General features: G+C 35.7%; 1 protein-coding gene across 1 annotated transcript in view; it reads right to left on the bottom strand.

The window, feature by feature from the left end:
* Positions 1-17546, bottom strand: part of CFAP54 (cilia and flagella associated protein 54) — a gene marked incomplete at its 5' end in the record, with an annotated part of 326512 nt that overhangs the window by 221609 nt on the left and 87357 nt on the right. The window contains 3 exon segments of the mRNA XM_079142877.1: positions 842-978; positions 13568-13753; positions 13992-14084. Coding sequence (XP_078999003.1) covers positions 842-978; positions 13568-13753; positions 13992-14084 — 416 coding nt within the window.

Raw genomic sequence — 17546 nt, 5'->3', positions numbered from 1 at the left:
ATTAACCCAGTTATATAAAACCTAAGTCCTGTCTCTTCCTCCTCTAAAATATTTCTCAAGTCCTTCCTCATGGCACCCTTGTACATGTTAAGTACTGAGACTACATTTGTGTAATTGAAATGAATCATGATTTTAATGTAAATAAGCATTGTCAATACCTTGTTTCAACCACCATTTGCATTTTTGAGCTCATTGAAGCAAAAGATTTTGTCTTCTTATTAAAGGAATCTCAGGCATTAACAAACAGATGAGAGAGATTCTTGGTTTTTAGTTTGTTGGTGAGACAACCTGAAATTACACTAATGCTTATTTCTGAGACTGCTCTTAAACTTTATTCCTTTAAGGAACGATGACAATAAAGTCAAGTCAAAAGACAGCCTGCCATATTATATGGCTTCCACCAGATTATTTATATTTGTTGATGGTCTAATCCTGGGAGCCTCTTCAAGCATAGGAAAAGCCTTCAGATTATAATAGTCTACCAATCAGACCCTCACCTTCAGCTCAACCTGACCTTGATCTGTTAGGAAAATTTTCAGGGAGGATTTGTGTTTTCTGACATAACTGACAATACTTTGATTAGTATTTGATATTTTGATTTCATAACCTTCATCCACATACTTTGAAGGGTTGATCGTTTGTTTTGTGTGTGTATATTTGTGAGAAAGAGAGACTCTAGTGAGGAACTTTCTAGAAAGGACTCAAGATCCTGGAATGTATACAGTTATTATAATTCTGTTAGAAATAGTTTTACATGAAATATCTTAACAAGAAATTGAAAATAAATTAATTCAAAGCTTCAGTGAGCAAATTAATATCTTAAAATAATATTTCTAATTACCTTCTCTGTGTAATAGTCATTATATTGCTCAAACAAATAGTGGATTGTTCATCCTGAAGCGGTGAGGCAACAAAATAATCCCAAACTGGAGAAAAAACCTTCTTAGTCAACTCGTAGTTACCAATCTGATAGGCAACCTACAACACAAAGCACACTGTTATCATGCAATATTTCTATTTGAGAAACGTATATTTTAGACAAGAATTTCTCATAAGTGCCTACTGCATGCTAATTTCACATGCAGTTATTCACATTTGCTGTTCTGTTCAGCAGTGCCATAGTGAGGGAATAGTGGGCACTGGCAAGGGAGAAACAGACACATTTTGAAATCTCTTTTATTTTCAAATTGCATGGAAATTTGAAACTCTGTAAGGATGTTTCGAATCCTCATAAGCAAAACAAAGATCACTTCTGAGCCAAATTAATTTCATTTTCATCTATCTCGGCAGTGTGCTCCATTTATTATAGATACTGTTATAATGAACAATCTGTTCCAAGAGAAACAATCAGATTTCCCGAACCCAATATATGAAATATACTTCATTCTTTTCTGCTTCTGACTGACACTTTCAGAGCTTTTGTGCACAAAGAGTTCACCACTGAAAAGAGTAAAGGATAAAATAGAAATGCTTTCCAAGAAGTCATGATATCTTTTAAGTTTAACAAATTTAACATTAGAGAAAATAAATTATTTTACTGGTAAAGCCTAGAGGCTCAGAAGAAAAAAGACAATCATCAACTTACCTATTTCTTTTGGTAGAATATATTTCTTTAAAGATATTTCTACAAAGTATTCTACTTAAATGCATATGTAAAAGTACAAAATCTTACCAAATGATTTATGTGCTGCTTCAAATCCTTTATAGAAATGAGTAGGGGACAAAGTAAAAAGAAATTCATTGAAGTAAGCATATAAATGACACATTACTAGAATATTTTCCACTCAAGGACCAGAACTTTTCCAATCTGTCAAATGGTTACTCATAATCAACCAACCAATATGCTTTTATGAAGTTTCTATCTGAACTAAGCACTGGATGAGTACATTCCTCACAGCTCAGGAATGATCTCATACTCTATGTAACTGGAATCAGGTAAAAGGCTTTAACCACATGAAATCACAGAAGGACAACAAAGAATGATATAAGTACTATTGAGGCTTTAGAAAAGCAGAAGACTCCCAAGAGGAGGCAGGCATAAGATTTAGACTGTCACGGCTTAGACAGAATCTGGGAGGAACCAGTAGTGGACATGACCACAGAGTATTTAGGAGAAACTGGAGGGATGGATCACACCATGAAGAAAAAATGGGCAATATGATGGAGAAATTAAAAATAGGACACAATTTCTGCCAAAAGGCCTTGAAGACAAAGCAGAACATTCTCAAATGTCAAGTACCAGTCTAAATACGTGCACTGTTACATTGAGTTCTCCTTAGATCTCTATGAATTGAATTCTATTACCATATCTATTTGGGGGATGAGGAAATTGAAACACTGAGAAGTTGAATATTTGTACAAAGGCTGATAGTTGGTAAAAGCAGAGAAACCAAGTCTTGGAGTGGCAAATGAGTCACTTCTTGAGGTTGCATCTGCCAGATAAGAGTTGGATTAAGCAGTCACTAAGATACCATCTAATTCTAAGATTTACCATGGAAAAGAATAGAAGATGTGTAGGAAGTTTGTTGAAATGATAATTAATTCTTCTCCCTTTTTTATAATATATCATTTTTAAAATAATACTATTTGTTCAATTAATGAGCACTACCAAACCACAAAAGATGCCATGATTCAAATTAAGGTTTATAAAATCTGGAGGCTATGTGGGGCTTTAGCAGAGTTTCATGACGTAAGCATGTTCACAGATGGTTAACCTGGTAGTGAGGTTCAGGATAAATCTGGGGGTGGGATGAAATTAAACAGAAAGAACACTACCACAGAGTAATAAAATAATTAATTATAGAGATCCAAGATGGCAGACTAGAGGGAGGCTACATTCCTTGTCACCCCATAACTCGGAATTCAAGCAGAGGAAAATCTGTTTCTCTGTGAGGCAGTCTGTGCTGCTCATTGATCCCCTGCTATTTACCCCCATTCATCCACTGTATCACCCCCGTCTGCCAACACATCACCTACTTTTTGAGTGCACAACGCTTACTGACTGCCACCTATCATCTGCCATTTGCCCATCTGCCTGACTCTGGCCTGCCCATTGCCTTCCTTTCGCCTACCCATCACCCACTGCCCGAGGTCCACCTACCGACTCTCAGCTGTTAGCCTGCAGACCACCCACAGACTGCCAGCAGATCACCTGCTGCCTGCTGTTGCCTGGAAGTCCATTGTCACAGTACCCACAGGTTTGGTTACACATGGCTGCCACAATTTTGGGACAATAGCCAGGACCTGCAGGACCCCCAGCCCAACCAATCACACACTGCCTTCAGGACCCCCAGCCCTCCCACACCCCCAGCAGACTCAACACCTGCACCCAGTCGGCACCCAAGCTGTGGTTCCCCATTTGCCAACACTTTGGAAGCCAGTGCAGCCATCTTGGATTATCCTGGAAGGTGAAGCTGCCATCTTTATGTGGGGCCAATCCCATCCTGAGACTCCTGCTGAAGATTAGATGCTCATTGTCAGGTACCTCTCATGCATCAGGCTACTGAAGGCTGGGAGGTTTGAAGAGTATATGACTGTTATACTATAGCCTTTTTTTCTCCTTTTTGAAATTTTTAAGTTTTTTATTCCTTTATTTTTCTCATTCTATTTTCTTGTTTGCCTGTTTCCTCAGAGTCTCTTTCTCCCTTTTCTCATGCTAACAACCAACTTCTTTTGATTCCACTTTAACACTTCCTACAATCTAGTACCTCTAAATACTCTTTTTTTATCCCATTAACAGTTATATCCTATACCCCTCCCCATTCTCTTTGTCTACCATTAGAAACTGTAGACCTCATTGCAAATCTACTGGATATACTATAGACAATAACCAAACTCATCTTCTCTAGTTATTATGACAATACTGTCAACGTCTTCATAGAGGCTATTTGGTGTAGGACTACATATTGTCTGTACCAGGTGCTGCTATTATTGATCCCCCCCTTAAAGGAGAGGTTTTGGAAACCTGCAGGGTCACTATAAGCCTATAAGGGGGAAACTGCAGTACCCCAGATTTGCACTGTTAGAGGAGAACATACATGAACAACATGAAAAAACAAGGGAAAAAAGTGTTCCAAACAAACCAAGATTCATATGAATAAAATCCAATGATGTCATGATAGAAGAAATGTCAGAAAAGGAGTTCAGAACATATGATTAAAATGATCTGCAAAGCAAAGGATGAGATAAGAGAGCAAATGCAGGCAATGAATGATAATTCCAATAAACAGTTAAAAGAGCAACTGCAGGAAGCAAAAGATCATTTCAGTAAAGAGATAGAGATTCTGAGAAAAGAAACAAACAGAAATCCTTGAAATGAAGTAAGCAATAAACCAAATTAAAAACTCAATAGAAAGCATCATCAACAGATTAGATCACTTGGAAGACAGAACTTCAGATAATGAAGACAAATATTTAATCTTGAAAATAAAGTTGACCAAACAGAGAAGATGGTAATGGTGAGTGGAACCTCCAAGAACTGTGGGATATCATGAAAAGACCAGACTTAAGAATTATTGGGATTGAGGAAGGCACAGAGATTCAAACCAAAGGAATGAACTATCTATTCAATGAAATAATATTAGATAATTCTCCAAACTTGAAAAGTGAAATGGAAAATCAAATACAAGAGGCTTACAGAACACCAAATGTACAAAATTACAACAGATTCACACCAAGGCACATTATAATGAAAATTCCTAACATATAAAATACAGATAGAATTTTAAAGACTGCAAGAGAAAAGCATCAGATCATATGTAGGGGAAAACCAATATGGATATCAGCAGATTCTTCAGCCCAGACCCTAAAAGCTAGAAGGGCTTGGAATAACATATTTCAAGTTCTGAAAGAACAAGAGTGCTAATCAAGAATCTTATACCCAGCCAAAACAACCTTCAGATTTGAGGATGAAATATAATCCTTCCATGATAAACAAATGTTAAAAGTATTTACAGATAGAAAGCCTGCACTAAAAAAACATTCTCAGCAAAATATTTCATGAGGAGGGAATGAATTACAACAATGTAAGTCAGCAAAGGGAGGAACTACCCTAAAGGAAAAGCCAATCAAATGAGAAATCAAGTCAAGTTAAAAACCAAAAATAAGCCAAAATGTCTGGGAATACAAATCATAACTCAATTATAACCCTGAATGTTAATGGACTAAAATCATCAATCAAAAGACATAGACTGGCAGATTAGATTAAAAAGAAAGACCCAAAAATATGCTGCCTTCAAGAGACTCATCTCATAGAAAAAGATATCCATAGACTAAAGGTGAAAGGATAGGAAAAAACATACCATGCACACAGACTCAATTAAAAGGCAGGAGTTTCCATCCTTATATTAGATAAAGTGGACTGCAAGCCAAAGTTAGTCATAAGGCATAAAGAAGGACATTTCATATTGGTTAGGCACCCATACATCAGGAAGAAATAATAATCATAAATATTTATGCCCCAAACAACAGCACATCTATGTACATCAAACAAATACTTCTCATTTCCAGGAACCAAATAGACCACAACACAATACTTCTGGGTGACTTTAACACACTGCTCTCACCACTGGATAGATCTTCTAAACAAAAACTGAACAAAGAAACCATAGAACTCAATAACACAACCAATAATTTAGACTTAACAGACATGTATAGAATATTCCATCTATCAATGAGTGAAAACACTTTCTTCTCAGCAGCACATGGATCCTTCTCTAAAATAGACCATATGTTGTACCACAAAGCAGCCCTTAGTAAATACAAAAAAAAAAAAAAAATAGAGATACTACCTTATATACTATCAGATAATAATGGAATGAAATTAGAAATCAATGATAAAATAAAAAACAGAAACTACTCCAACACTTAGAGACTAAATAATATGCTGTTGAATGAAGCATGGATAACTGAAGACTTCAAGGAGGAGAAAAAATAGGTCTTAGAGGTAAATGAGAATGGCAGTATAACATATCAAAATCTCTGGGGCACTATGAAAGCAGTACTAAGAGGGAAATTCATTGCATGGAACACATTCAAGAAAAGAATAAAAAGTCAACAACAAAATGACCTAACATTAGATAGAAAGATCTCCCATGTTCTTGGATAGGCAGAATTAATATAGTCAAAATGGCTATAGTTCCAAAGGCACTATACAGATTTAACACAATTCCAATTAAAATCCCAATGACATTCCTCACAAATACAGAAAGGAGTCATAAATTCATCTGGAAGAACAAAAGACCCAGGATAGCCAAAGCAATCCTGGGCAGGAAGAGTGATGCATGAGGTATCACAAAACCAGACCTTGAACTCTACTATAGAGCAATAATAACAAAAATAGCATGGTATTAGCACCAAAATAGACAGGGAAACCAAGGGTACAGAATAGAAGACACAGAGACAAAACCACATAAGTACAGTTATCTCATACTAGACAAAGGACCAAAAACATACAATGGAGAAAAGATAGCCTCTTCAACAAATGGTGCTGGCAAAACTGGAAATCCATATGCAGTAAAATGAAATTAAACCCCTATCTCTCACCCTATACAAAATTCAACACACAATGGATCAAGTATCTAGGAATTAGACCCAAGACCCTTCACAAACAGAAGAAAAAGTAGGCCCAAATCTTCATCATGTTGGCTTAGGACCAGACTCCCTTAATAAGACTCCCATGTACAAGAAATAAAAACAAGAATCAATAAACCGGATGGATTCAAATTAAAAAGCTTTTCCTCAGCAAAGGAAACAATACTGTGGAAAGAGAACCAACAGAGTGGGAGAAAAACTTTTCCACACACACTTCAGACAGAGCATTAATCTCCAAAATTTATAAAGAACTTATAAAACTTTACACTAAAAATACAAAAAACCCAATCAATTAATGAGCTAAGCAACTGGGCAGACACTTCACAGAAGAAGATATCCAGGTGACCGACAAATATATGAAAAAGTGCTCATCCCTAGTAATTAGAGAAATGCAAATCAAAACCACCCTAAGATTTCATCTAACTCCAATTAGAATGGCTATTATCATGAACACAAGCAATAATTAACGTTGACGTGGATGTGGGGAGAAAGGCACACTCAGTACACTGCTGGTGGAGTTGCAAATTGGTGCAACCACTCTGGAAAGCAGTATGGAGATTCCTCAAAAAACTTGGATTATCCCACTCCTCGGTTTATACCCAAGGACTTAAAATCAGCATTCTACAGTGATGCAGCCACATCAATGTTCATAGCTGCTCAATTCACAATAGCTAGATTGTGGAACCAACTGAGATGCTCTTCAATTGATGAATGGATAAAGAAACTGTGGTATATATACACAATGGATTACTACTGAGTCATAAAGAAGAATAAAATTATGCCATTTGCTGGTAAATGGATGGAGTTGGAGAATATCATGCTAAGTGAAATAAGCCAATCACAGAAAAACCAAAGATCAAATGTTTTCTCTGATAAGTGGATGATGATACATAATGGGCAGGTGGGGAGGGTAAGAGAAGAATGGAAGAACTTTGGATTGTGTAGAGGGAAATGGGGAGTTCCATCAGGAACTCTGGTTAACCCCTTTTCCAAAACATACCCGGGATCTGACCACTTCTCACCCATCGACTACTGTCACATTGGCCAAGCCACCTACATGTCTTCTTGAAGTGCAATGGAAGAGTGTGCTTCCCCTTTACCCTTTATGGTCTATTCCCAATTTAGAAGTCAGAGTGAACCTTTAAGAAGTCATATTTTGTCATACCACTACTCAAAACCATTCAATGACTGCCTATTTCAGTCAAGGTAAAAGCCAATGTCATAATGTTGCTTCTTATCTTTCTGATCAGTCTCTAGCCATACTGGCCTCCTTGCTGTTATTGGACACAGCAGTACATGCTGCTGAAAATCTTAGGACTTTTGCTCCATTCCTTCTGTACAGCCACTCCTTCCAAGTCTCTGCTCAACTCTCAACATCCTTGATCACCCTATTTAATACTAAAACCTACCTTCCATTCTTCCACTTCACATTTCCAAATTCCCCTACCATACTCTACTTTTTTTGCCATCTTCTGATATACTAGATAAATTTCTTATTGACTGTGTTCATTATTTACTACCTATCTTCTAACACTAAATTTTGCTCACCTTGCTGACAGCAGTACTCAAATTTGATCTCTGACCATCAGCACACCACCTCGGATCTTGTTAGACATGCAAAATCCTCAGGCCTAATCCTAGACCTAGTGAATCATGAACTCTGGTGTGGGGCCCCAGATACCTGTTTAAACAACACTCCAAATCATTCTATTGAACACTCAAGTCTTGGAATCACTAAACTGGAATCATGTCTGGCACAGAGTAAACATTCAACAAATATTGTGGTCAATCAATTTTTTTTTTTTTTATTGTAAACAAATCAATTTTAAAATCCTTTCCTTACAGTTTCTATCTCCCCACAGGGGAGGACATCCAGCAACCATACTAACATGGTTGTCTGGCCCAGGGTGAGCGCCTGACTCAAAATGGGCATCTCATAGGCCCCTGCAAGGCCAAGTGGACCCTCACTCAAAGTTTGGTTCTGATACCAAAGCCAGTTATACTCCACCATCCAAGTGAATTTGAGAGAAGGTTTACCACTTACACAAGGGACTCCTGGGGAGAGGTGGATAGGCATTAGGAGGTATTAACTAACTGGGGCAGAGCAGAGGGGGTGGTCAGGCCTTTAGAGGGGTTGGGATTAGGACTGGGGAAGACCATGCTGGCTGGTAGTTTAAATTTCCTGCTGACACCAGAGGAGAAGGTGAGAGATAACAGGCCCTCTTAGACTTCCCAGATGGAGTACTAAAGGAAAAAAGAGGGATGAAGTTAAAAACAAGCCCGTGGGTAAACATCCAAAATGAGGCCAGATACTTTATTACATGGATGGACCAATTAGACTATTTCCCAGGAATTTGGAATTAAGATCATAGGACCCAGCTAGCTGATCTCAGAAGCTGAAATTGAAGGAAATACAAAAAACCAGGAACCTCCATTTTTCCTCCAAAGATGAAGAATTAAAGAGAGTCAACCCCCAGAAAGAGTAATAGAATGCATATAGAGAGAAAGAACCAAAGGTATAAGGTTCAAGCTGGCTGGACCCCAAAGCCTTCCCACCAACTCAGTGCATTACCCCAGGTAAGACTGGTTCCCTTACACATAATCAGGATCTTAGCTGAAACCGTAAGTCAAAATTTTCTAAACAAGAGTTACTGTTGTGACAAAGAGATGGGTAAAAACCACATTTCACAGGAAGGAGAGATGACATCTAGCATAGAACCTGGCACAAACCAGACACTGAATTATTCACCAACATAGATGAGCAGAGAGAATTTTAATATTCAGTTAGAGATTAAGAGGGAAAAGAAGAACTTCAATTTCTTAAAGAGGGGATTATTATCTTTTACCCATTATTCTAATATTTTCAAGTTTAAAATCATAGTCAAAAGGCAGACCTTTGTTAATCAAAGAGTTCTAATAAATTCATCTATAAAGTGGGGAAAACGTATGAACTTCATTTCCCTCGTTCCTGCCACTACCATGACTGCTGACAGAGCCTCATGTCACATCCTCAAACTCTCACAGTACTGATCAGGTAGACCTGCTAACCAGCACTAACCCAGATAGCACGGAATAAAAGAAAAATGACAGGGAAAGAGGTACAGAGAGTAGGGGGAGGGGAAGAGGCCAAACAGGAGACGGGGGATAGAACATAAAACTGATTCCTATTTGAGAAAAATAAGAAATTTTTAAAAAGAGGGAGCGAGGATCCCATGAAAATAGAAGGGAGAACAGTAGAGAGAAGGGGGATGGAAAAAGGAGGGAAATGCAAATGAAACTGACCAAATTATGCTAGGTGCATACATGAATATATCAAGCGCATTCAACTTATATGTATAGCACCGATGGAAGGAAGACTGATAGAGTAGGGAAACTGGACTCGGAAAAGGAAGAAGAAGAGGGAAGGTGGGGAGTACTGGGGATAGAAATGCGGCAAATTATGTTACGTGAATTATGAGTTTGTCAAAATGAACCCCACAATTATGTGTAACTATAATGCACTAATAAAAAAATTAAAAATAATAAAAATCAAGATCACCAATGGGAAGACTTTCTCCTCTCTAACTGTAACTATGTTTGCTGACCAGTATCTCCCCTTCCTCTATCTACTCCTAATCCTTGCCTCTCATAACTATCATTCTACTCTCTCCATCTGTGAGAGTATATTTTATATTTCACACATAAGTGAGATTACATATTTTTTTTCCTTCTATGACTGACTTATGGCTTATCTCACTTACAGTCCTCTAGGTTCATCCACAGAATTTCCTGTTTTTTAAGGATGAACAGTTTTACACTCTGTATGTATCATCAGAGAAATGCAAATTAAAACCACAATGAGCTATTACCTCACACCTGGTTAGACTGACTTAAAAAGATGAAAGATAGCGAGTGTTGGCAAGGAGAAAAGAAAACCCTCATAACACTGTGGTACTGTAAATTAGTAGAGTCATTTGGAAAACACTATGGAGGTTCCTCAGAAAACTAAAAGTAGAATTAACTCAGCAATTCTAATACTAAATAGATACCCAAAGGAACTAAAATCAGCATGCCAAAAAGACGCCTGCATTCCCATGTTCACAAGAGCCAAGATAAGTAATCCACCTAAGTGTCCATCAACAACAAATGGAATAAAAAATTTTAAAATGTCAGTTGGTTTTTAATAGATGATGTTCCCCATTTCCTTATCTCAAAAATCCATTGTGCCCCCTCACTATTGGCTTTATAGTTCAATAGTATACCCAGACAGGAAAAACAGGATGAAATAACTTGCCTAAAATCATAATCTCTAAAGTCAAGACTAGAATACTTTTCACAGATTTCTAGTTTTAAACATAAAATACAGTATTCACATTACCTAGTCATTTTCCCTACTTAAAGAGGAAAAATAAAAAGAAATGAGGCCAAAAAGAAGAGAAACAGTTACACAAAGAATGTAATTCAAAAAAATCCTACACAAAAAAATTCCAGGTAGACTAAATTCTAGCTTCTATATTAATGGAAAACCTGTTAAAGATTCACCTGACTTTATTAATGTTTATAGGATAATGTTGAATAAAAGTACAACCTAAAATCTCAAAAGTCAAATTAATCATAGGCATTTAGTGAAATATCTCTGCATTTTACTTTAAAACATTTATGATAATATGTTTTAAAGAAGAGAACTGTCCTGAAACTAAAAACTAACCACTTTAATGAAAATTAGATTCCACTTCCAAAGGAAAGGCATGTGAAGCCAGAATTTAAAAGCTTAAACTTAAGTTAAAAATTAAGGAGGTTTAATAAGTGAGGAAGTTTTGCTTGAACCACTTAACATTATGAGAGAGAATGACCATAAACTGTCATCAATAAACTATAGAACTGCAAATATAGTATCAATAAAGAAACACAGGTCATTACTTCATGACACTTCTCATTATCCCAGCAGTATAGCTTGGACTTAGTTTTATTAACTTTCAATGAGAGTTCTGCCAAACGGAGCCCAAGAGTCAAACCACTCCCTGGAGAAAAATTAGGCCTTGATGAAATATTCAGTTCCTCACAATAACTTCATCATTGCAAATTAGGGAACATATTAAATTCCAAAGAAATCAAAATACCAGAAAACCATGAGCCAATATGACATGCTAAACTAATGCTAGACAAATCCCAGCAATTCCTTCAATTTAATTTTCTGTGAAAAATATGATAATATAAAATTCAAGTAAGATCTAAGCTTAGCACACTAATCAACTATTAAGAGAAAAAGTAGCACCATAGAATATGACAAAAATTTAGAATAGCCATCAGCTCCACAGCTAACAATAGACTTAAAATTAGATGCTTGAGACCTAGGTCAATGAGTCACTCTAGTGTTCTTTTCACTGGTGACATGTTTTAAGTCGGGTTTGTGTTGCTGTGACCAAAATACCTGACAAGAACAACACAGAGGAGGAAAAGTTTATTTTGGGCTCACAGTGTCAATGCATGGTCTTCTGACTCTATTGCTTTAGGCCTGAGGTAAGGCAGAACATCATGGTGGAAGAGTGTCACAGAGGAAAACTGCTCAGGTCATGACAGCCAGGAAACAGAAAAACAGAGAGAGAAAGGGAGAGAGGAGCCAGGGACAACATATAAAGCCCAAGGGCATGCCCCTACTGACCTACTTCCTCCAGCCTCCACCACTTGCCTATAGTTACCACCCAGCAGCCCACTCAAATTATTAGTCTATCAAATGTATTAATCCACAATGAGGTTATAGTCCTCATAATCTAATCATTTCACCTCTGAACATTTCTACATTGCCTAACAAATGAGCTTTATTGGGGGACACCTTATGTCCAAACCATAACATCAGACAACAGTTATTTCAGCAAAAACATTAATTCATGAATATATCCATAACTTAAAATAATAAAATTTATTCAGTATTTACTGTTTGATAAGTTCTATGGTTAAACATATGAGACGTACATGATATGCATACTTTCATTTAATACTTATAATGCCTCTGGGAGGTACTACAATTATTCCCACTTCACAGATAATAATTACTTGCTTAGTATCACATGGTTATTGTGAGGATCTGTTATTTGAACTCAGGTCTGTCTGCCTCTATTGATTTAGAAAATTCCTTCTATGAATTTAGAAAGTAATCATGTATACAAGCAAAGATTAATATTCAATGATATGTATCAAAACTTTTGGATAATAATAAAAACCTGAAAACATCTAAATGTTCAGCCATAATTACTAAATAAACTATGAGACATCTGTGAGATTCAATACCATGGAGTTATTTAAAAATATTTTGGAAAAACACCCTCAAGGAATGAAAAAATGACAATTATATATGAAATGAAAATACTAGGTTATAAAATAACATGCATATTATGATTTAAACTACAGATTATACAGAAAATCATATGCATGTACATATATGGATTTATACATCTGTAAATAGATAAACAGGTAAATAGACACACAAAAATGAAAGGATGTCTCTGGATCAGGGTTTCTCAATCCTGGCAGTACTGACATTTGATCTGGATAATCTGCTATAGAAGGCTGTCTCCTGCATTGTAGGTTGCTGAGTATCCCCAGTCTCTTCTCACTAGATGCCAGTAGCATCCCACTAGGTTGTGACAACCCAAAATGTCTCCAGACATTGACAAAATTGCCCCAGGGTAAGAGCTGCTACTCTGGGTGATAACAGATAATATTTATTTTCCTCTATATGCATCTCAGTATTTTCCAACATTTCTAAAATTATTATGTATTACACTTGTAATCCAGGGGGAAATGTTATTGTAAAGAAGAAAACTAACTAAAAGGAGAAGGAATGATTCATATTTTATGTGACTAACCTGCAATCATGGAAAATATGTATTAGGGGAGCTTTAGAATATCTGCTGTGATTTTTCTTCCATCAGAAATTACTTAGTATGTGCTTAACAGTGAAACGATAGTGGAAAAACTTAGCAGAAATCTCTTCTACCTGTGTCAGGTACATCCGAGTAGTAACAGTAGAAAGAGGTGGATAAACCAGAATTGGTTTAGTTGTCTCCCCAATAGCATCACCAACAAGCTTCCCATTAGAAGAATAAGCAGCAACCGCAAATATGTATTTTTCATTCGTTTCTAAACCTTTCACTTCAAAAATACTTTTACCGTCAGCTGGAATCTATTAACAAAAACATATTTTGAGTTACATATGGAAAATTAAAATAATGTGACTATTAAATTATAATTAGGCTAAACTTATAAATAAAAAGCAAAAACATTTTTCCACAGTTGGATTTTAGTTATGATCCAAGTTGAAATTAGAATAAATTATTTGAAATAATGACTTTATGTGGGGAAAAAAACAATTGTCATTAATGAGACTTTGATAAGATTTCCTGACATTTAATACAACATACCGCTTCTCCTGAATTTGGGAGATGATTGTTATTTAGCCTCACTTTTCCATAACTTCCTTCCGCTTTACAACCCAAAATGCAGTACCAGGACACCTGCCGAGGAGAGAGATGAGCCCATCATTTAAGTCTGTTTAAAAGACATTTAACTTCTTTATCTCAATGTAAGCAAAAGGAGTACTTTTATAAATAAAAATGTAACTCTTCCAGTTTTTTTAAAATATGAAATGTATTTACAAATACGCTTAGGTTCAGTCTTATGAAAGTAAAGACAAATTCAGGACTAGCTTAGCTGGGCAATAAAGACTAAAATATTTTCATTATTAATTATTTTAACTACCATTAATTGCACAATTCCTGTGTTAAATATCGCCAGAAAATTGACACATACTTTCTAATATTCATAGCATCCCCATGAGATAGCATGACTGTTGCCATAAAAATGGAGAGATGTTAAATAATTTTGCCCCAGAGCAGAAGGTGACTTCAAAGATAACTTAATCTTGATGGACTCGAGTTATGACCTGATGGAAAAAATATCACCACTGAAATGATTTGTATATTTTCTGTAATAATATATGACAAAAAGCAAGTTATCCAATTATAATATTTAAAATAAAATGTAAAAATATGTACGAAAAAGCCTGGAAGAAAATGCTCCTAAATAAGGATAGTGGTGGAGTTTAAGTAAGTTCTTTCTTCAGTTTAGAGTTTTCTTCTTCTTTTTTCTTTTTTATGCATACTTTTTCGTTGTTTTTTCTTCACTTTATAGTTTTCTGAATCATGACATTACTTTGATCATTTTTAAATACAGACATAAACCAAATATGAAATACAAATCACAGAAACAACTAAACTTAAACTTGATTAAATAGTTAGACAACCACCCTTCTGCCAAAATGTTGAGATAATGGAGGTACATTATTGGAATGAACTATGTTCTCACTGTAGAGAAAAAAGGGAACACTGAGGGAGTGGTATTATGAACAAGCCATACTGCTGCAGGTCATTGGGGTCACTACCGTGGCTGTCCCTTTTCCCAGAAGTAACTCCTAAACTATAGGGAAGCTGGAAAGAAGGGAAAATGTAATTGCCTCTATAAAAACCAAATGCCTTTGACACCCTATATCTGCTTCTCCTTCCTCCAAGTCAAAAGAAAAATCCTAATTGGGGGGGAGGGGCGGGCTATCTAATCTATACAGTGGGTCTCAACTCTGAGTACCAGAATCGCTTTAAAAAATAGTTTGTACAGAATCAACCATTTTTTAAATTGCAGCTATACAAGTCTGCCTGGCTTGTTATAATTGTCTGGCCCCTTGTGCTTTAATGGAAATTTCTCAGGTGATTATGATATATACAACTAATTAAAGAGCACCATTCAAAGGCAGGAGAACTGTAAGGAAGAAAGTACACTGAAGGAACCTGGAAGATGGAGGTCAGGAGAAAGAAATCAGATGAATCTCACCAGAAAATTGGAATAGACTTCTCTTGATTTCCCATACAAAAAGAGCATCACTTTTAATAGGGCTTTAAAAAAAGGAAAGACTGTTATGTGACTTAGACTGTTACTGTTCTAAGTTATGCCATGTAAAACAGAATTTGGAAGGTAAAACTCTCTTTAAAAGCATTTTTACAAGCAGATTTTATGTTTTTATTTTGTTCCACTGATGGAAACATCTTAGTTTGTATAACTCTAAGAAGCAATGTGTAATTAGAATCTACATAAGAATAGAGACATCATGAACAAATCACTAACTTTGGAAGGAAGATTTCATAAATAATATAAATAGCATTAGCATTTTCAACTATAAAAACAGATTTTAATGAAATGAATGTCTTAACATGAGGTTTGGATGAGACAAAAGATGGCTGAATCTGCAAACCAGAAAACTTATCCAGACCCATGGCACCACCTAGTGCTGATGAGTAGGCAATAGTAGGTGATCTTGCCAGGGACATCCCTCCTGATCTGTCATTTACATCAACTTCACATAATGTGCCAACAGACAAATACAAGAACTACAGGCCAAATATAGGACTCTTGTATCTTCCTACTTCCAAGCATTATTAAAACAAACAAGCCACTAGATTGAAATATGCAACAAATAAGATTTTTGGTTAAATAAGCCAAGATACTTGAAAACAAAAAGTAAACCATCCATTCTTCATTCTGTACTAATTTTCCCAAATCAGTTTAGTTCTATTCTTCAACAAATTACCAAAAATATCCAAGTTAAACTTTAAAACTGCTAGCAATAAAAATAGTGCATTTATTACAGCACAGTTGGATATAAAACGAATGTTACTTTTAGTCCTACAATCAAACATCACTATGAGTGCTACTTTTAGTCCCACAATCCAAAAATACTATTATCTCCCACTAGTTTCTTAAGAACAGAATAGCACTTCATCTATGTTTAACTTTATACTTCAATTACCTCACACAGAGCTTGATAGATTTTAGACAAATGCATAGCATCAACAATGCTTCTTGAAGAGCATGTCATGAAGATTACCACAAACTAGTGTAATCAGTCTAACAACTCCACTAACTATTTTGATAAACTTTATTACATATGTTTAACAAAAGTAGTGAGGAGATATCAGGTGATATGACAAGAACATTTTACATAATCTCATTTTATTTTCATGGAAAACACTTTACAAACAAAAAAAAAAAAAATCTTCAGAAAATGTACTTCACCTCCCTAAAGTTATATTGCTAGTAAGGAAGGAAGCCAGAATTTTAAATCTAAATCTACTTAACTTCAAAGTTTTTGCATGCAAAACATGGTAACAAGAATCAGATAAAGCTCTGTTTTTGTATACATTATCAAAGAACATGTTGATCATCCAAAAGAAGAAAATGCAAAATTTAAATATAAATTAAGTGGAACCAAATTCTTATTAGAAAACTAAATTTCAAATTTTAGTTATAGTTAGGCCAAGTTCCAAGGCATCCAGGATGGGAGAAAAGGATCATACTAAAAAATACAGGAAGATTTGTGATTTAGAAATCATAAATCATAAAACATGGTTGAAATTATCACTTATTTACATTAAATGAATTCACATTTACTTGGAAAAACTTTGGACAGATTCGCCATCTCGAAATTTCTGCACTCTGCTGCCTCATCTCCACTACTGGCTCTGAAAATAACTTCACTTCTACTTCAAATGTCTGATTCCACTTCAAGAAAGGACTTCATCTTGAGCACACTAGGGTGTCAGCATACAACTGTGTCACGGTGACAAAGATACCTAGAGGGAATTCCTTCTTTATTGTTTCTCCTTACCATATGTTTGGAGACAGCATGGCTATATAGAACACATGAGCCTTGGAAGCATATATATCTCAATCATTGAATGATTTTTGCAGAATTAGAAAATGGCTACTAAATAAGACTAAGCATGATCACCAATGGCATAAATGGAATAAAGGGGAAATTTCATAAAAATACTATAGATAAGACATACTAATCCAGAGTTTAGTGCCTATAAGTAAGACTAATTGGGTCCTAAAAGCAATAAAAGTATGAATTATTATAATCATAAAAG

Source organism: Sciurus vulgaris, assembly GCF_902686455.1.
Source record: "Sciurus vulgaris genome assembly, chromosome: 5".
NCBI classification, from domain to species: Eukaryota; Metazoa; Chordata; class Mammalia; order Rodentia; family Sciuridae; genus Sciurus; species Sciurus vulgaris.
The sequence above is the reverse complement of the archived record's forward strand: the minus strand, read 5'-3'. Positions and strand labels throughout refer to the sequence as shown.